Genomic DNA, 20,399 nt, shown 5'->3' with positions numbered 1-20,399 from the left:
GACAACAAGTGAGAAGAAATCAAAGTATGATACTAAGAGGCCAATAAGAGAAACTTTCATGTAAGAAGTGGTGAATTTTTGAAGGGGAAAAAAAAAGTATACATATAAATGGAAAAAAAAAAAAAAACCTAAATAAATCTACAAAACAATTTGGATTGAGACTGATTCTACAGTATGTCACCAGCTAGATATGCAAAAATTAAGAAAATATTATATTAAGGAGTATACATGTTAGCTAGAAAAAATATTTTTTCTTGTACTTTTTTGATTACAAAAGTTTGTAAATTTTAGAGCTTACACATTACCTGTCATTCTTTTTGAGGGGTGATGTATATTGGATGCAAGGAAGTTGACTCCCATGCCCATTGCCCAAGCTGAGTGGAATTGAATAGCTGATAAATGTGGCAAAACATTCATCCATGCTGTTGGGAAGACTATGGTATCCACATGGAAATCTTTCACCAGAGTAACAGCAGGATCATAGAAGAGTATATCAAAGCATGTGAAAATGCCAAATCTTCCAAAGATGGTGTCAAAAGTCACAACCTCAGGTTTCTTGGGTACATTGAATTGATTTTCACCCATGAAAAGGTTGTGCTGTAAGAAACGGAAGATGAAGTGGGTAAAAGTCTCTTTTCAGAAGTTGGCCTGGGTGTTACTGTGCCTGAAAATGTGCAAGCCAACATCTCTTAGTGCCAATTTAATCCATGACCACTGTCTTCACAGGGAAAAAGTGTAAGAGAATCAGAGATTACTACAACTGATAGGAGCCTTTGGTTCAATATCCACATTTTATAGATATGTAGAAGGAAATCCTTAATTATTAAGGCCCTCTTGAATCTTAGAAAGACATAGGAGTGAAATAGATAACTTCTATTTGCCAAGAACACTTAACTCTTTTCTGTGGAGAAAGAACTTTCTTTGCTTCTTTCTCTTCAAAACCAAGTCTATCTGGTAGGTAGTTTTTCCTTCTAGTCTTGACCCAATGCCAAGGCATGTCTTTAAAAGGACAAAGTCTAAAAGGCAACATTATACGTCAATGCAGGTACCTCCTGCTGATTTTCATACACTTCCACAGATATATTCCTGTGTTCCTAAATGCATAGGAAGCCTCCTGAGCCTCTTCATAGGAGCTTACCACACCTAATCATTACTTACTATGCTTTGTCTCTAGTCTGCTTCTGAAGTATACTTTTTACCAACACTAATTATTTTTCTTTCTTGTCCACTTTATTTTGTTAAATACTTAGTAACTGAACTGTTTGCAAATTAATTTTACCTTATGGTAGCGTGCCACCAGTTTTCCCTGAGAATCAAACACCACATCAGTGTTGTATTGATAACGACCATCGAGGGGACACTGAGAGTCACTGGCATTGCATGGCTTCTTATCTCCAATATTAGCTACAACGTAGATAGAGTTGTCCTTGGCCAGGCAGCTGAGTCTTTCTTGCACTGGGGTGTAGCCAAACCTGATATGTGTTTATTGGAAAAAGAAAACAAAAATGAAACTTATCTTTTAATAAAATTCAGAATTATGTTGTCTAAACCTATTATGTTATATACGTGAAAATAAATTCTAAATAAAATCATAGAAGGGAAGGATTAAAACAAGAATAGATTTCAGAGGAAGTACATGCTTGTGAGAATTTGGTTGTAGGAAACTCTTCTAGGACAAGATTATAGGCCATGAATTTTTTTCATCAGAGCATTTGTCATCATATATAATAATCATGTATTCATTATGTGTTTGTCTTAAGATGTGTGTCACATCTCATGGATATTTGGGAGCAATGATACACATCTTCTGTTCACTAACCCTGGCAGAAAAGAGGAATAAAAAAATATTTCAAGTGAAAGAATGAAAACTTGGAATTTACAATTCCAGATGGCAGAGTAGGAAGGACCAGGAATACATCCCTCCACCTAGATAATATTTGTATCAGCAGAATCTAACCTATGCAACTATTTTGAAATTCTGAAGTCTACCCCAAGGCTTGTAAATTCCAAGGGAAGGCTTGGAAGGCAAATTGTAGCCAACTGCAGTCAATTTCAGCTCTTAGCTCAGCAATGGCTACCCATGCTTTACCCCACATCCATGCAGGTGCCTGGAGCACCATGCAGGCAGCTTACTGGGACCAGGTTGGACAATAAAAACCCTGTCCTCCAAATATCAGGGATCTGTGTTCTGATCACTGATAAGAGCTTCTAATCATGGAGGTACAGACACAAGGGTAGGTAGCCATTTTTGTACCCCATTAACCACCACAACTACCATATTATTGCAAGTCCTTCCCCTACTAGCTCAAGTAATTTCTAGTGGATTTAAAGAGCCATGGTTGTCTTCTCTCTCCCTTCCGTAATTTTGTCCTTTTTCTCTTTTTGGGAGTCAGACATTTAAAGACTAGGACATAAAAAAGCAATAATATACATAGGAGAATTTAGAAAGTCAACACATGTGGTCAGGGAAAGACACAGGCTAAGAAAAGCCCTCAAAAGATCTTAATTTTACACCTCAAGCTTATGCCTAGAACAGAAACAGCCTACAAGAATCAAAACAAGCAAACAAACAAAAGGCACTAAACCCTGAGGAAGGGGAAGAATTTGATTTCCAGAATGATCATATTTAAGATTCAAATATCAATTTATCAACAAAAAAATCACAGGCATGCAAATAAACAAGAAAGTATGGCCCATTCAAAGGAAAAAAAAAAAAAAGAATAAACTAATAAACCTACAGAAATCATCCTACGGAAAGACCACAGGGCAAACCTACTGGACAAAGACTAAAACAACTGTCTTAAAGATGCTCAAGAATTAAAAGCAAGTGTAAAAAAAGTCAAGAAGATAACATATTAACAAAATGGAAATATCAGTAGGGAGATGGAAAACCTAAGAGGAACCAAAAAGAAATTCTGGAACTGAAAATTACAATGACTAAAATAAAAAATTTACAAATGGTATTCAAAGATGAATTTTAGCTGAAAGAATCAATAAATTTAAAGGTAAGCCAACTGAAATAATCAAGTCAAAATAATGGAAAGACAAAAAGATTGAAGTGAACAAGGCCTAAGGGAGCTGTGGGACACCACAAAGTGGACTAATACACAGATTATATGAGTCCAAGAAGAGTGAGATAAAGAGACAGAGAGATTATTTGAAGAAATCATATCTAAGAACTTCCCAAATTTAATTAAAGACATGAATATAAATAACCAAGAAGTTCAATGATCTCCAGGAAGGATGAACTCAAAGACACCCATACCAAGACATGTTGTAATCAAATTGTCAGAAGCCAAACACAAAATAAGGATTTTGAAAGCCACAAGAGATAAGTGATTCATAACATACAAGGAATCCCCAGTGAAATTATTAGCAGTTTTTGATCAGACACTTTAGAGACCAGAAAGCAGTGGGCCAATATATTTAAAGTGCTGGAAGAAAAAAAATGTCAACTAAGAATCTGGTATCCAGCAATACTGTTCAAATGTGAGGGAGAAATTAAGACACTCTATGCTAATATCAGGTAAAATAGATTTTAAATTAAAAAAAGATTACAAGAGACAAAGAAGGACAATTTATATTCATATTCACAATACAAGAGAACTCTTAAAATTCAACAACAATCTGATTTTAAAATGGGCAAAAGACTTGAATAGTCTTTTCTTAAAAAAACAAAAACAAAAACAAACAAACAAAAAAGAACCAGCCATGCAAATGGCCTATAAGCATGTGAAAAGATGCTCAACCTCACTAATCACTAGGAAAATGCAAATCAAAACCACAATGAAATGTCACCTCACACCCTTTAGAATGTCTACTACTTAAAAAAAAAAAAAAAAAAAAAGGAAAATAACAAGGGTTTCTGAGGATGTGGAGAAATTGGAACACAAAGGCGCTGTTGGTGAAAATGTAAAAATGACATGATTAGGAAAAGAACTGCCAGGAAACCAGTTTGGTAGTCCCTCAAAAAATTAAAAATAGAACCAGCATATGATTTGGCAGTTACACTTCAGGATAGATTTCCAAAAAATTGAGAGCAGGGTCTTGAAGATACATCTGTATACTTATGTTCATGGCAACGTTATTCACAATACCTAAAGGTGGAAGTAACTCAAGTGTCCATCAATGGATGAAAGGTAGTAAAATGTGGTTATACATACACAGTAGAATATTATTCAGCCTAAAAAGGAAGGAAATTCTGACACGTGCTATAACACGAATGAACTTTGAAAACATTGTGCTAAGTGAAATAAGTCAATCACAAAAAGGTAATATATAGGTAGCTAGCATAGTCAAGAGTAGCCAAATTCATCAATATAGAAAGTAAAGTGATGACTGCCAGGGGCTACAGAGATGGGGAAATAGGGAGTTATTGTGTTCTTTCTCCAGCTTTACTGAAATATAGTTGATATTTAACATTGTGTGAGATCAAAATATAAAATGTGATTTGATACATGTATATATTAATGTTTACCACAATTAGGTTAACACATTCTTTAGTATAATTACTGTTTGATTGTTAATACGGTGAGAGCATTTAATATTCACTCCCATTGCAACTTTCAAGCAAACAATAGAGTATTGTTAACTATAGTCACCATGATATACATTAGATCTCTGGAACTTATTCCCTCTTATAACTAGAAGTTTGTATCCTTTGCCTAACTTTTGTCTCATTTCTCCCACCATCAGCCCCTAGCAACTATTATTCTCTCTGCTTCTAGAAGTTTGGCATTTTTAGACTCTACTTATAAGTGAGATCATGCAGTTTTTGTCCTCTGCCTGGCTTAGTTCACTTAGCAGAATGTTCTCGGGGTTCATCCATGTTGTTGCAAATGGCAATATTTCTTTTTCATGGCTGAATAATATTCCATTGAATATATGTATATAACACATTTCTTTATCCATTCATCTGTTAAAGGTCACTTCATTGTTTCTATGTCTTGGCTATTGTAGAAAATGCTGCAATAAACATAGAGGTGCAGATATCTTTTGGAAATAACGATTTCACTTCCTTGTGGATCATACGGTAGTTATATCTTGAGGAAACTCCATACTGTTTTCGACAGTGACTGCACCCCTTTATATTCCCACCAACAGTTGAAAAGGTTTTCTTTGTATTCTCTTCAGCAATTGTTATCCCTTATCTTTTTGATAATTCCAGGAGATTTCCAGTGAGCGTGAGATATCATACAGTGGGTTTGATTTGCTTTTTCTTGCATTTACTTGATTAGTCATGTTTGGGGGAAATGTCTATTTAGATCCATTGTCCCTTTCTCTCCCTTTTTAACTATTGAGTTGTGTGAGTTCCTTACATATCCTTGGATATTAAGCCCTTATCAGATATAAGATTTGCAAATATTTTCTCTCATTCTATAGGTTGCCCTTTCATTTTGTTCCTTGGCTGTGCTGAGCTTTTTACCTTGAGGTAGTTCTATTTGTTGATCTTTGCTTTTTTTGTTTATGCTTCTGGTGTCATATCTAAAAAGTCCTTACCAACTCCAATGTCAAGATGTTTCCCTGTTTTCTTCAACTGTTTTACGGTTTCAGGTCTTATGTTTAAATCTTTAATACATTTGAGTTAATTTTTGTGAATGGTGTAAGATAAAGGTTCAATTTTGTTCTTTTGCATATGAATATACAGTTTTCCCAATACCAGTTATTGAGGAGACTATCCTCTTTCCATTGTATATTCAAGGCTGCTTTGTCAAATATTAGTTGACTATATACACATGATTTACTTCTGGGCTTTGGAGTCTGTTCTACTGGTCTATGTGTTTGTTTTTATGCCAATAAAATAGCACAGTAAGTTTTGATTAATATAGCTTTCTAATATAGTGTGAAATCCGGAAGTGTGATGCTTCTGGCTTTGTTCTTTCTCAAGATTGCTTTGGCTATTTGGAATCTTCAGTAGCTCCATACAAATTTGAGGATCTATTTTTTTTCTATTTCTATGAAGATACAATTTTAATTTTGATAAGCATAGCACTGAATCTGTAGATGGTTTGGGTAGTATGAATATTTTAACACTATTAACTCTTCCAATCCAAGAACACAGGATCTTTTCATTTATTTATGTTTTCTTCAATTTCTTCCCTTAATGTCTTATTATTTTTGGTGTACAGATCTTTCCCTTCCCTTCTTTTGTTAAATTTATTCCTAAGTATTTTATTATTTTTGGTACTTTGTAAATGAGATTATTTTTTAATGGTTCATCATTAGTATACAGTAATAGAACTGACTTTAATATATTGATTTTGTATCCTGCAACTTTACTGAATTCACTTTTTTTTTCCAATTTTTATTTGAATTCTAATTAATTGGCTCCAGGTATAGAATTTAGTGATTTATCATTTACAATAACATCTACTGCCCATCACAGTAAGTGCTCTCATTAATATTCATTATTCATCTAGCCCATTTCCCCACCCATCTCCCTCCATCAATCTTTGTTCTATAGAGAACTCTAGCTATAGAATTAAGAGTCTCTTATGGTTTGCCTCCCTCTTTTTTTTTCCTTCCCATATATTCATCTGTTTTGTTTCTTAAATTCCACATATGAGTGAAATCATATGGGATTTGTCTTCCTCTGACTTATGTCACTTAGCATAATATACTCTAGCTCCATCCATGTTGTTGCACATGGCAAGAGCTCATCCTTTTTGATAGCTGAGTAACATTCCGTGTGTGTGTGTGTGTGTGTGTGTGTGTACACTACATCTTCTTTAAAAATTTATTTGTGAGAAGAGAGAGAGCATGAGTAGGGAGGGGGGAAGGACAGAGAAAGAGGGAGAGGGAGAAGCAGACTTCCCACTGAGCAGAGAGCCCAATGTGGAGCTCAATCTCAGGACCTCAAAATCATGACCTGAGCTGAAGGCAGATGCTTAACCAACTGAGCCCCCCAAGTATCCCTATACTACACCTTTATCAATTAGTGAATGGACATTTAAGCTCTTTGCATAGCTTAGCTATTGTTGATAATGCTGCTATAAATATCGGGATGGATGTGCCCCTTCAAATCTGTATTTTTGTATCCTGTGGGTAAGTACCTAGTAGTATACATCCTGAGTTAGAAGGTAGTTCTATTTTTAGCTTTTTGAGGAATTTCCATACCGTTTTCTAGAGTGGCTACACCAGTTTGCATTCTTACCAACTGTGTAAGAGGATTCCCCTGTCTCCACATCCTCACCAACATCTGTTGCTTCCTGTGTTATTATTTTTAGCCATTCTGACAGGTGTGAGGTGGTATCTCACCATGATTTTGATTTGTATTTCCCTGATGATGAGTGATGTTGAGCATTTTTTCATGTGTCTGTTAGCCATCTGAATGTCTTCTGTGGAGTAATGTCTATTCATATCTTCTGCCCATTTCTTAACTGGGTTATTTAGCTTTGGGTTTCATAGTTTTTTGGTGAAGTCCTTAGGATTTTCTTTATACAAGACACAGCAGCAGCAAATGGAAACAATTTTAGTTCTTCCTTTCCAATTTGGATGCCATTTATTTCTTCGCTTGACTAATTGCTCTGGCTAAGACTTCTAGTAGTACATTGAATAGGAGTATGGAGAGTGGACACCCTTGTCTTTTCCCTGATCTTAGAGGGATTCTTCAAATTTCTATCAGTATGCTTTTAGCTGCAGGCTTGCCATATATGGCCTTCATTATGTTGAGATGTGTCCCTTTTATATTGACTTTCTTGATCGTTTCTATAATGAAAGTATGTGGAATTTTGTCAAATGCTTTTTCTGCATCTATTGAAGTGATTTTATGATTTTCATATTTCATTCTATTAATATGGTGTATCACATTTTTGTATTACTTATGTTGAAAAATTCTTGCATGCCAGGACAAATTCCATTTAATCGTGGTCTCTTATCCTTTTAATATGCTATTGAATTTGGTTTCCTAGTATTTTGTTAAGAACTTCTATGTCTGTATTCATCAGGGATATTGGCCTGTAGTGGTTTTTTTTTTTTTTACCTTGTGGTATCCTTATCTAACTGGCATCAAGGTAACCCTGGCTCCATTAAGTGAATTTGGGAATGTTCCCTCCTCTTAAATATTTTAGATGAGTTTAAGAGGGACTGGCATTAACTCTTCCTTAAATATTTGTAGAATTTATCTGTAATTCATTTGGTTCAAGCTTTCCTTTGCTGGGAATTTTTTGATTACTGATCCAATCTCCTTAATCATTATTGGTCTTGTTAGGTTCCCTATTTCTAGAAATCCATGGATTTATCTTACGTTGTCCAATTTGTTGTCATATACTTATTCATAGTAGCCTCTTCTCATAATCTTTTGTATTTCTGTGGTATCACTATGTCTCCTCTTTCTTTTCTAAAAATATGGAGTGCTTCAGGAATTTGCATGTCATCCTTGTTCAAGAGCCATGCTAATATTCTCTGTATTGCTCCAATTTTAGTATAGGTGCTGCCAAAATGACCGCAAGCAAAATTATTGTTTAATGGGTATAGAGTTTGAGTTTTGCTAGATAAAAAGGGTTCTGGAGGTGGGTGATAGTGATGGTGGAATAACAATACGAATATACTTAATACTACTGACTGTACATTTTAAATGGTTAAGATAGTAAACCTTATGCTCTATATATTTTACCACAATAAAAAAAAATTAGGAAAAAAGAGACCCTTGGAGGTTAAGAAAAGGGAAATCTTGTTCAGGGAACTAGTCAATCTGGTTGGAGCAGAGGCATCATTAGGGATAGAAAAGGGAAAGGGGAATTTAAAAGATGCATTTGGGATCATAAAAGAGCTCAGCACAAAAAGCTAAAAACTTACTTCAAATTTAATAGACAAAAGGTTTTGAGGACAGAAGTCACATGATCTGAATTTTCCTTAAGATAATAGGCCATTAGGGTATAGAATGTATTAGAATGATAAGAGACTAAATACAGGGAATCATTAGAAAGCTGTTGCAATAGCTCAGATTAAAGGAAACAAGGATTGACCTAGGGCACTACCAGACAGTATGGAAAAATGGAAATACTGGAATGCTTGTTAATGTTTTCTTTATTCTTTTTTTTTTTTTTTTAAAGATTTCATTTACTCATTTGAGAGAGAAACAGAGAGAGAGAGAACACACACGAGCAGGGTGGAGAGGAATAGGGAAAAGCAGACACCCCTATGAGCAGGGAGCTTGGGGCTCAATTCCAGGACTCTGGGATCATGACCTGAGCAGAAGGCAGACAGATGCTTAACCATCTGAGCCACCCAGGTGCCCCTGATTTCTTTATTCTTTATCAGGTTACCAGTAGTTGTCCCAGTAAGTAATTTAAAAAGCAATCTTCAAAAGTGAGACCCTACTACATGTAACATGTAGCCATATTTATTCTCTCTTGGCACAATCTTTAAATAATAGATGGTTAATAGGAGGTAGGTTATTGAAGAAGAGCTGAAAAGTGTAAAATAACAGTTAAATGAATGGAAATTTAGCGCTATCTCCTGGCAATAGTAGTAAAAGCTTTCTTTGAGTATCAAACCGAGACCATTAGATAGATCTACAAATTGGTACAATTAATATAAGCAAAACCATACCAATTATCAACAAAAACATATCCTTGAAAAAGACCAAGAAGGATGAGAAACCACATCTAAAAAATTATCTTAATGCATTATATATAAAGAATGAGTATTTGACAATTCTTCTCTCTCGTTTGCTTCAATTAATGTCTGAAATACCTAGGTATTAAACACAATACATCACATCACTTGAAACATTTAGCCGAAGTCTTTTCAGATCACCACAACTGGTAGAATAAGTACATTAAATAGAATTCTGGTGTTTGGGATTTTTTTAAACAGTCCTGATAACATATTTCCCTTCTGTCTCTATTAATCTTGAAAGTCCATCATATATCCAAATATATGCACATTTAAACTATATCTTTCAGACTGTTTGCTATATCCAATAAAGACTACAAAATGTTTTCTTAGAACACACACCCTAAAATCTTTAAAAAAAAAAAAAAAGAAAAAGAAAAAAAAAAGGAACACCTGGGTGGCTCAGGTTTAGCGCCTGCCTTCAGCCCAGGGTGTGATCCCAGGATCCTGGGATCAAGTCCCACATCGGACTCCCTGCGTGGAACCTGCTTCTCCCTCTGCCTGTGTCTCTGCCTCTCTCCCTGTGTCTCTCATTAATAAATAAATACGATCTTAAAAATAAAGTCTAGACCTGGCTTAAACCACTTCCGCAGTTCTGCTACATCATCACTTTAAGCTCTTAGGACTTCATACACATTAACCTCATTCAGCTATCTTATTGACGTAAAAAGGAAAATTTTAAATCCGGAACTAACACGTGGCTCTATTTTGCCATTTTCTCACACAGTTTCCAAATTATGGAAACACGGGACAACAATTTTCTGTTCACTGGTAAGAAGTCAGAAAACTAAAGTTTGATTGTTTAGTCACCTTTAGTCATCTTTGACTCACCACTACCCCTGTATCCCTAAGCAAGTTATGCTATTCTCTCTCCAGGTTCCTTTTCTCAATGGAAATATATTCACATTGAATTTGATGATTTCTGTGTTACCTTCCTGGACTGATTTTCTGTGATTTCACAACTCATATTCACTTTCCTAATAAATGTATCCACAGGAGATGAAAAATAATAAAATGGTCTTGAACTTAGAGTTGACAGTGGATCTTACACAGTGATCTTCTACAAAGTCCTTCCAGATAAAGGAAGTTCATGTTCATGATTGAATTGTCCACCACCTATTTCCTTACCTTTTAGGATTATTACAAGGGATCCAGTTCACTCCAGGGTCTGGGATATCCTCCAAGTATGGGTAGATAGTTTCCCTGCTAAAGTTCCAGCCATAAATACCATCTTCTGGAGTCACAATAATATGTGCGCCCTGTTAAAAATGTAGCTCAATTAAAATATTTCTCAGGTAAGAAAACAATCCAAGAGAGGGTCCGTAAAGGAACCTGAGAAACTGAATGGATTAGCAACAGCCATCCAGGCCTTTTCTTTCTTTCAATCTTAATTTTTTGTGTTCTGTATTTTTATAATTTTTTTTCACAATTGCATAGTCTAATCCCACCACCTTTTCTCTATAACATTTTCATTCTTTCTTAAACATCAATAGCTTATTGAAAGGTTTGCTATCCACTGCGGTTGTTAAGCATAAAACCAATTCTTCTCAAAATCGCTCCCCCCCCCCCACTTCAGTCGGGTCTTGTATTACAGGATTGATTTATACTCAAATTCTCCATTTTACTTCCTCCTCTGCTCCAACCTTCCCTGCTCTCCAAATCACTCTGTAAAAGTGATTCTGGCTTCTCAGAAGGAGAGCACTCAGACACAGATTCCCCAAAGGGTGCCAAGCCCAGAGGTACACCATGAGCTCACTGGGGCCCCTTCAGATGGGAGAGTCACCCTGAAAGCTGCTGCAGCTTTTAAGAAAATAGTTGGACTAAGGATGAAAAAGGACCTCAGAATGCTTCATAGTATTTAAAATGTTTGTATTGTATAAGAATGTATATTGGTAGATAGGAGTTACATGTATGTATTCATGACTCATCACACTTCACATAATCTCCCTCTATACCTGACCTACAAATATCTTGTTTAAATCATATCCATTCAGGGACGCCTGGGTGGCTCAGTGGTTGAGCATCTGCCTTCAGCTCAGGGCGTGATCCTGGGATCTGGGATTGAGTACCCCATCGGGGTCCCTGCATGGAGCCTGCTTCTCCCTCTACCTGTGTCTCTGCCCCTCTCTCTCTCTTCTCTCTCTCTCGCTGTCTCTCATGAATAAATCTTAAAAAAAAATCATATCCATTCAAACCAGACCTTTATACTTAACCCTTCATTCAACCCAAGAACTCACTACACATTAACATATATAGTTTATCTTGTAATTAGAATGAAATATGAAGTACATAATACATATTGTTAAGTAATTTGCAACTTAACTTTATTTTGGTGTTATAAACTAATCCAAAAACCCACACAAGGCTAAGAGCACAAAAGTATACCAAGGCTACTAATACTCACTGCACAGTACCTGGTCCTGATCCACTTATCCTCCACTCTCTACGTATAGTGAAAGAGAGCAGCAGAGCTGTTGAGCATATAGCAAGTTCCTCAAAGATCTACTGCCCCTTAATGATGATGAAGCTATTATTTTCTTAACTTTATCTCACAATTAGGGAAGTAGAACAGTATCCTTGCTGTAACAATTTTGAGAAGGAGGTAAGAGGTAGGAGTACAACAAAGTTGTTGGCTACCTAACATACATGTTTTCCAAAAGTATAATTGAACTTGACAGGGACCCTGTCTCCTAAGACCCCATCTTTCTCTTGGTGGAATCCAGAGTGCTTGAGAGAAGGTACCTGGTTTGCTGCTGAAGTGATTGCTGCCTCCAACAGGTCCAGATTTTGGTTCATTACTGCCAATGCCTCTTCATGGGACACTGGTACTAGGGTGGCATTAGGCAATTTCACTGCATGTTCATAAACAGCTGCAATAAATGTATCCCGGGAGCTGACTTTTATGACACAGAGAACCAAAACTGCCACATAAACCAGTAACCGAGAGGTAATCATGCTGAAGTCAGATGACTGCTGATAAAGAGAGCAAGTCTTGATATGTAGAGAGAGAAAACACAATTAATCATGTGATTCCCAAGAGTTAGCACCTTAAAATAAATTATCAAATCTACTCAAAGCAAGCCTTATGGTTTTGCACGATAGACATAGATGTAAACAAATCTTATATAACAAAGGACCCTTATTGCAGGGATTTATGAGGATCTAAAAAGGAAATGTATGTTTTAGTTTGCTAGGGTTGTCATCCCAAAGTACCCCAAACCGGGCAGTTTAAACAACAGAAATTTATTATCTCACGGTTCTTGAGGCAAGAAGTTTCAGAGGAAAGTGTCGGCGAAGTCGTTCCTCCTGAGGGACTGCAAGGGAAGGATCTTTTCAAGCCCCCTCTCTCTGCATAGATCTCTGTCTTCTCCCTGTGTCTGCACATGGTGTTCTCACTGTGTGCATATCTGAGTCCAAATTCCCCCTTCTTACAAGGACACCAGTCATTGGATTTACTGCCTATCTTCCTCCAGAATGACCTCATTTTAACTTCTATCTGAAACAATCTTATTTCCAAGTGAGGTCACATTCTAAGGGTACAGGTGGTTGGAACCAGAATAGGTATGATCATATTAACTGTCATTAACTAATTGCCAAGACACTCTGTGTGGACAAGCTTAAGAGTTAAAATCTTAGGGAGGTCCTAGTGTCAGAGAGGCCCTCAGACTTTTGTGAGATTTCCCTCTAGGAACCCCACCAGATCCTCTGGGAGAACAATGGAGACAAAAATCCCTCTGCCTCATACTTCCTACAGTGGGAAGAAAAATATTCCCAACTTTGAAATAAGCCCAAAACATTTTGTTCTCCTCAACCAAAGGCTGTCCTCAAGGGAAACCATTTACCAAAGCATAATTAGCCTGGGCAAAGGGAAAACTGCAACTGTAGCCCTCCAAGCCTTCCTGTTTCAACTTAGGGGAAAAGAAAAAAGTTGAGAAACCCTAGCAAAGGTTACAGCACAGGGGCCCAGGCTCAAGACAAGATAGAAACTTAATCACTGACTTTATAACCCTTCTCCTGTCCTCACATGTCATACCATCTCATCAGTCTGTAATTGTGGCCTACTTAGCATGTACTAGTCAAGAGAAGGTCTTCAGATGAACACCTGCAAGATTTGAGGTAGAATGCCATTGGCTGAAACTGCGACTGGATGGGGACCAACAACTTCCACTCTGGTGCCTGAGCTGCGTCCTCTGATCGCTACTGTCACTACATTAGCTTTGCTAAGCCACCAACTGAGTGCCAAGCTACCCAAATGTGGCCTTTCTGCTCATACAAAGGAGAAAACATGGGGAAATTGTCTCTGGGGGGAAGAAACAATTTACTTCTACCCTTTCAACATCTTCCGGCTGGTATGGAGATTAAATTGACATGAGACATACTAACAGGAGAAAAAAATAAAGTTTTATTGAGTGTGCATGGAAGCCCCAAAATGAAATTGAGACCTAAAGAAACAACCAAGGCAGGCATTTTCAGACAACAACAAGGTTCAGACTACTTTTTAGGTAAAGAGCCAATAAATCTGGGACGAATTGACAAGACAAATGGACAGGGCCATCCAGGTGCCCCAGCTTATGTATTTTCAAAGTTAAGCCTGTGGTTCAATTAATCATGCAATAAAGAAGAGGTATTTTTATGAAAACAAAAGAAAAGCAATGGTTAAGATTAGATAAATTATAAAACTGGTTTCTGAGTTCTGAGAGTAGCTAGTTTAGAAGATTTCTAGTTATCAGGCTAAGCATCTTCAAATAGGGTGAGGGCAGGCAGTGGCAATCCGGCAGACTCTTTTGGTTTGTAGGTCAAGTGTGTCTGGTGACCTGAGTGACAACAGGCATGAAGATGATCTATATATGAGTTGTTATGGTGATTTCTCTCAAGTTTACATAAAGCTGTGTATATTTAGTTTGCAGAGCTCCAAGAAAAGAGGAATTTTTACTTATGAAGTGATTCCATGTCAAAATTACAGGAAAAAATTGGAAATGTTAATTAGGAGTTGTGACCAGACATTGAAGGAAACTAGAAAAAAACAGGATCTAGTCTCATCAGATCTAGAATCTGATATCCATAAAGGTATGTTACTTAAATATAATTTTTCTCTTTATAAACACTCTCATTTTATGACCAAAGGTAGCCAAATTAAGACTGATTAATTTATAAAATAAATATGGCGGGGGTGGGGGGAGCAACCTTGGCCTGATTCTATATAGGAGTTCAGCAAGAATAGCAATTGATCATTTTAGACTCTTAAATCGGCCTTGTTGGAACTTTTTTTTTTTTTGTTGGAAGTTTTTACAAGGAATCTCTACATTGAACTTTTAACAGCCTCTTGAGGCCAGAAGCCAAGCCAAATATTTGCCACCAGACTGCATGTAATACTTATATATTTGGGTGAGTTCCTCTCTTGTTGAGGTCTGCAAAACATTCTGAGGTTCCTGTACCTGCCAAGAAGTGGCATTCTTTACCTGGAATGTTTAGTATTACTTGAGAATACTTCCCATGTAATAAGTGCAATTAGTTTAATGCCTCTGTTTCATGATGAGAAACAAAATCATTGAAACGTTAGACTGTAGTCAAAAGATGTTATTTTAGAACTTGATTTTGGGGGGCACTTGGCTGGCTCTGTCAGACTGACTCTTGATCTTGAGGTGCTGAATTCAAGCCCCGTCGGGTGTAGAGATTACTTAAACATAAAATCTTAAAATAATAATAATAACTTGATTTTGGGAAATTTGTCAAAAAATATCAAAAGCTTCAAGCATTTAATTAAAGAAGGATCACAGATCATTATAAAACTATGTATTTATTTAGACAAAGTGACAATAAAAGATTTTAAAGGTAAATAGAGAAGGTTACATAATTGTAAAAAATCTTAGCTCTTTTAATATTAAGGACTATCTTCTTGAATGAGCAAAGATTTGATGAAAACAGAGCATAAAATCTTTTTCTAGGCAGATTACATAAGAAAATTTTGTTTATCATTTCTAATAAAAAGCAAACCAATCATCTAAGAAAGCTTTTTTAACAGAGAAAAATCAAATTCTAATTTTCCAGCAATATTCTTTTGATATTCAAACTAACTCTTGGCCTCCAGCCGCCGCCGCTGCGCTCTCCGGGGCTCTCCGGGGCTCTCCGGGGCTCTCCGGGGCTCTACCGGGCTCTCCGGGGCTCTCCGGGGCTCTCCGGGGCTCTCCGGGGCTCAGGGCCGAGGGGGGGGGGCCCTGCGGCCGGGCTCGGCCCTCGGGGGCGGAGCCGAGCTGGGCCCGGAGGAGGCGGGGCCTCAAAGCCTGTGAGTCCGCCGAGGAGGGGTGCGCGCCCCCGCCCCCGCCCCGCCCCGCCCCCGCCCGGCCCCTCGCCCGCCGCGGAGCCGGGAAGCGCCCAGCCCCTGGTGCCGCCGGCGCCCGCACCTCCTCCCGCCGGCTGGCACCGCCGCGAAGCCTCCGGCCTCACCAAGGCTCCTCTGGTGCCCCGGGTCCCGGCCGACGGGCCAACACCCACCCCGGGCGTCCGCGGATCGCGGGGGCGAACACTCTGGTTTCTTGTCGCAGTTTTAAGATGCTGCCTCGGAGGAGCTGTTGCGGGTTTCGACTGTAAGAGAAAACAGAAGACAGACACACACACACACACACACACACACACACACACACACGGAAAAGAGAAAAAGGAAAGGCAGATGAGGGCCAGAATCTGCCTGTCAGGCCAGGACCAAATAACCTGAAATGACCTAAACGATGGAGTTCCACTTGAGGAAGCTTGATGAGCAGGTTACCTTTGTAAACCCTGAGTGTCCTCCTTGGGTGAGTGCTTGGAGCAGAGTAGAAACTTGGGAAGTGACTTGTGGGTGAAGGAAAAGTTGGCCTGGGGCACTGAGGTTTGGGGCCGCAGGCGTCTGCGTCTGCGCTGGAGGCCGGGGGCACTGCAACTTGGTAAACTCTGAAATGTATGCTGAGTTCCTGAGTCAGGGAGAACAGAAGAATTAGGCCCTTTGCTTCAAGAACTTGCCTGATGTGGACCGGCTTAGAGGCGTCTGAAGACCCATCCTCCAGGCCACACACTTGCAGCTCTGGGATCTGCCACTCGGAACTCCCTGCCTCAGCAGACAGCTGTGTCCTGTGACCAGCCCACCCTTCCTCTTCTGCCGGCCAGCACCATCCCCGGCACCATCCGCTGTTAGGAAACAGCTCTGTGGACCCCGCGCTGAGTTTAGAGGCTGGGCCCTGGTTCCTTAAGCCTCTGGCGACTCTTAACAGTGTATTGTGGGATTTGTTTACCTGTCTGCCTCACCCAGTTGGTTTTAGGGCACGTACCTTAAATTTTTTGTTTTATTTCCTGCTTGGCATATTGCCTGGCACATTTTTCTTGAAAGCTTTATTTAAGCTTTTAAATATTCAATCTTTACAAAATCAGTAGAATGCAGCAGGTACTATAAAGCAGATACTGTTACATATCATGTCTCAGGACTAAGCTTTCTAATAACCCCACGAAGAAATGGTATGTGCAGTAGGACTTTAAAGGACTAAGAAGTAGTGTTTCTGTATTTCATTTTTAAAATAATAATGCAGAGGCTCTTGGCTGGCTCAATCAGTAGATCATACAACTCCTGATCTCGGCCTCATGAATGTGAGCCTCACATTGGGTGTGGAGTTTATTAAGAAAAAAAAAAATGTGTGAGTCTGAAAGTTTAAAATAAATAAATAAATAAATTAAATAATTATGCCTGCTGATGGCAGAAAACCAAAACGATTTCCAGATGGGTTGAAACAGCTTGTTAAAGTCTCAGTGGGTAGGAGCACCCCGGCTGGCTCAGTCAGTAGAGCATGTGACTCCTGTCCTCCCAGTTTGAGCCCCACTGTTGGGTGTGGAGATTACTTAAAAATAAATCTTGGGGGGATCCCTGGGTGGCTCAGCGGTTTAGCACCTGCCTTCGGCCCAGGGCGTGTTCCTGGAGACCCGGGATCGAGTCCTCAAGTCGAGTCCCATGTCGGGCTCCCTGCGTGGAGCCTGCTTCTCCCTCTACCTGTGTCTCTGCCTCTCTCTCTCTCTGTGTCTCTCATGAATAAATAAATAAAATCTTAAAAAAAAAAAACAAAAAAAATCTTAAATATACTTATCCTAACCTTAGCTATATATAAAATATTTTTCAAAGGAGTTTTTTTTTCATAAATCATGTTGTAATATTTATTTTTTATTTTTTATACTTGGTTTTTAAGTTTTCCCTTTCTAAATAACTAGATTCACTTCAGGAAGAATTATTTTTGCCCTCAACAAAAATGTATTGCCATTCGTCATACTGTTTCTTACCAAAAACATCTATCTCACAGGGTTGTTTCCCTTATAATTTTTAGCAGCTTTAGTCAAATATGTTAATTACAACTTTTAATCCTTAGAAACTTTAATTTCTAGTGAAAACTAAGTAGTAAGCAACAGTGAATTGTCTGTTTTCCCAGCATTTTTTAGATTGGCAAATTTATGACTATATTTCATAATTTCTAGAAACATGTGTTTCTTCATAGTACAATCTTTTATTAAAAAAGAACAGAACATCTTTACTAGCAGACCCAAATTTTTAGTTTCTCTAGAGTAATAAGGAAACCACCAGTAGATAAATGTATGTTCAGCATTTAATGTTTATTATTTCATGTTATTTGAAAATGACCTAGATATTCAGTGAACTTAACCTTATCACTTATCACTTAGCAAACCTTCAAGGTTTCAAGTTGCCAAAAAGATTTGGGGAAACTATTTTAGGTACAGAACAATTTTGTTCCAATATCCTGATCTTTTATGTCTATAAAGCATTGAGAGGAATAGGCAAGATTTTGAGATCAGTAAAAATAGGTGGGTTTTGACTTGTTTTTAGAGTTGCATTTCTAGTTGTATAGAGATTTGTAACACAAAGACAATTGTCTTTAATTCCCCCTAAAGATTTGGATTGTAGCCTGAATATCAAGGGATTGACCTGCCTTTTTTTACTAATATATATATATATATATATATATATATATATATATATATATATATATATATATATATATATCAGGGAGATGTTTAACTAAAATGGAGATCAAAAGTTTTATGCCTTCATAAATTCTGTATAAAGCATTTTAGTAAAAGTTTTTTTCTAAGTATGTAATTTAACCTTGGGCTTTTTATTATTATTAGGCCCTGAGAATCATCCTTCCACTGATTAATTGCAGGAGGGCTTAGGAGAAATTTTGGTGATCTGTTTCCTCTGTGAAGGGGGGCTGGGCTCCAGGGGGCCTTCTGGTTTGCCTAATAATCATAATATAATCAGGAGCTGAAAGAAACTTTCCTTAGCAGCCAAGTTCTCTGTGATTGGGGTTTCGAACAGCCATTAACATTTCTAAATCCTCTAAATTTGGTAGGAACTTTTGAAAATGGAGGAAAAGGGGCTTTATAATTTAAAAGATCTGTTGCTGTTCAAGAGACATGATGAATTCTGTGGGGGGGGGGTGGCGGGCGGGGAGATGGGGGGGGGGAGATGCATAGTTCTAAGATCCATCTGCCAAGGTCATTGCATAGAAATGCCTAAAGCTGGCAGACCCGGATTACAGCAAAGCAAGCCCTACTCCCTGTCCCAGGTACTTCTGCCAAATTTACTTCTTGGCTTCCAGCATTTAGAAGAATAGCCTGTATACTTTGAGCTTGAGATTAAGCTGGACTGCTGTCTAAAATAAATCTTATAAGGAAAGGGAAGTTAAAACTGACAGATCGGGTCAGATTTTAAGAAGGGAAATTTGCAATGGATATAGACATTAATTTTTGCCTTAAGTCTAATTTCTGTTCTTTATCTTGTCAAAGGAATCCTTTTAAAGCTAGCTTTATACTAATAAAACAATTAAAAGCTCACCATAAAGACTTTTTTTTAATTTAGCCAATTTAAAGGATTCATCTTTCGGCCATTGATCTTACCATGGTTCTTACTATTTAATTATCAATTAATAGTGACTCAAACCAATAAACCTTTTAATGCTTTGACCAAAGATACAAGAGGGCATCCCTAGAGAGGGATCTAGTTTGATGAAAACCCCATGATCCAAAAGTCTACTCCCAAGAATAGTCCAAGAAAGCAAAGACCTTCAGGGCCAGGTGGGAAGAATGATGTGGTGTATCAGGTGTCTGCAGTCTCCCATAAAAGGGTGAAGCTTCCAGTCCCAGACCCGCCAATCTGTGACAGTGGGCAGGTGCTACTGGAATGGGATTTTTCGAGCACTTTGTTAGTGCTCGAAAAGCAAGCAACGAAGCAATGAAGGTTGAGATGACAAAGGCTCTTACAGTCTAGGAGCTCTTAGGACAAACTCCCCTGAGAGCTGGCACAACTGGACAAAGAAAATGCTGCCTGTAAATGGATGTCTCCGATCCCCGTCTATTCAACTGGCTACCTTAGTGTACCCCAGTAAATGCACCCCAGTAAACATACCCTCCAGATGGCAGAAACCAAAGAGAATATCCTCATTGGTCACAAAGCCAAGTTCCTAGGACATAGAACAAGACAAAAAGAAAAACTTCATCCAGTTTTTACAAGGGACCCGCAGCAAAGTATGTCTAAACAGACACTGCCTGATGAGAAGCATGAACCCAGCACTGTGTGAGGCCCACTTGAACAGCTGAGAGGGCCTATGCCTGCCTTCTGATTTATGGTAATCCCCTTTAAGACAAGCAACACAAAAGACACCACAAAGGAAAACAAAAGCCATCTGGGAGGAAATGGATCACTAACCAAAAGTACTCTACCAAATTTTTACCAAGAGTCGCTAAACTAAAGG

At 38.1% G+C, this 20,399-nt stretch overlaps 2 protein-coding genes and 1 non-coding gene across 10 annotated transcripts in view; 1 reads left to right on the top strand and 2 right to left on the bottom strand.

Moving 5' to 3' along the window:
• Positions 1-20,399, top strand: part of LOC144292308 (vascular non-inflammatory molecule 3-like) — an 84,967-nt gene that overhangs the window by 31,736 nt on the left and 32,832 nt on the right.
• The window catches only part of LOC144311237 (pantetheinase), a 36,336-nt gene that overhangs the window by 10,187 nt on the left and 5,750 nt on the right, over positions 1-20,399 (bottom strand). Inside the window, exons 3-9 of one of the 8 annotated variants that reach the window (XM_077893477.1) lie at positions 20,054-20,108; positions 16,382-16,565; positions 16,020-16,200; positions 12,361-12,609; positions 10,747-10,877; positions 1,280-1,472; positions 306-597 (exon numbers count right to left, since the gene is read on the bottom strand). In XM_077893477.1, coding sequence (XP_077749603.1) covers positions 306-597; positions 1,280-1,472; positions 10,747-10,877; positions 12,361-12,573 — 829 coding nt within the window. In that variant the 5' untranslated portion in view covers positions 12,574-12,609; positions 16,020-16,200; positions 16,382-16,565; positions 20,054-20,108. Of the gene's footprint in view, positions 1-305; positions 598-1,279; positions 1,473-10,746; positions 10,878-12,360; positions 12,610-16,019; positions 16,201-16,381; positions 16,905-20,053; positions 20,109-20,399 lie in introns of those variants that run through there. The other 7 variants (XM_077893461.1, XM_077893507.1, XM_077893450.1 and 4 more) reach the window with 7 other exon arrangements.
• Positions 8,341-8,444, bottom strand: LOC144289108 (U6 spliceosomal RNA). The gene has a single exon (XR_013357149.1). It is a non-coding gene; the product is annotated as a U6 spliceosomal RNA (small nuclear RNA).

This window comes from Canis aureus, chromosome 1, assembly GCF_053574225.1.
Source record: "Canis aureus isolate CA01 chromosome 1, VMU_Caureus_v.1.0, whole genome shotgun sequence".
Classification (NCBI taxonomy): domain Eukaryota; kingdom Metazoa; phylum Chordata; class Mammalia; order Carnivora; family Canidae; genus Canis; species Canis aureus.
This window is presented reverse-complemented; position numbering and strand designations above follow the sequence as displayed.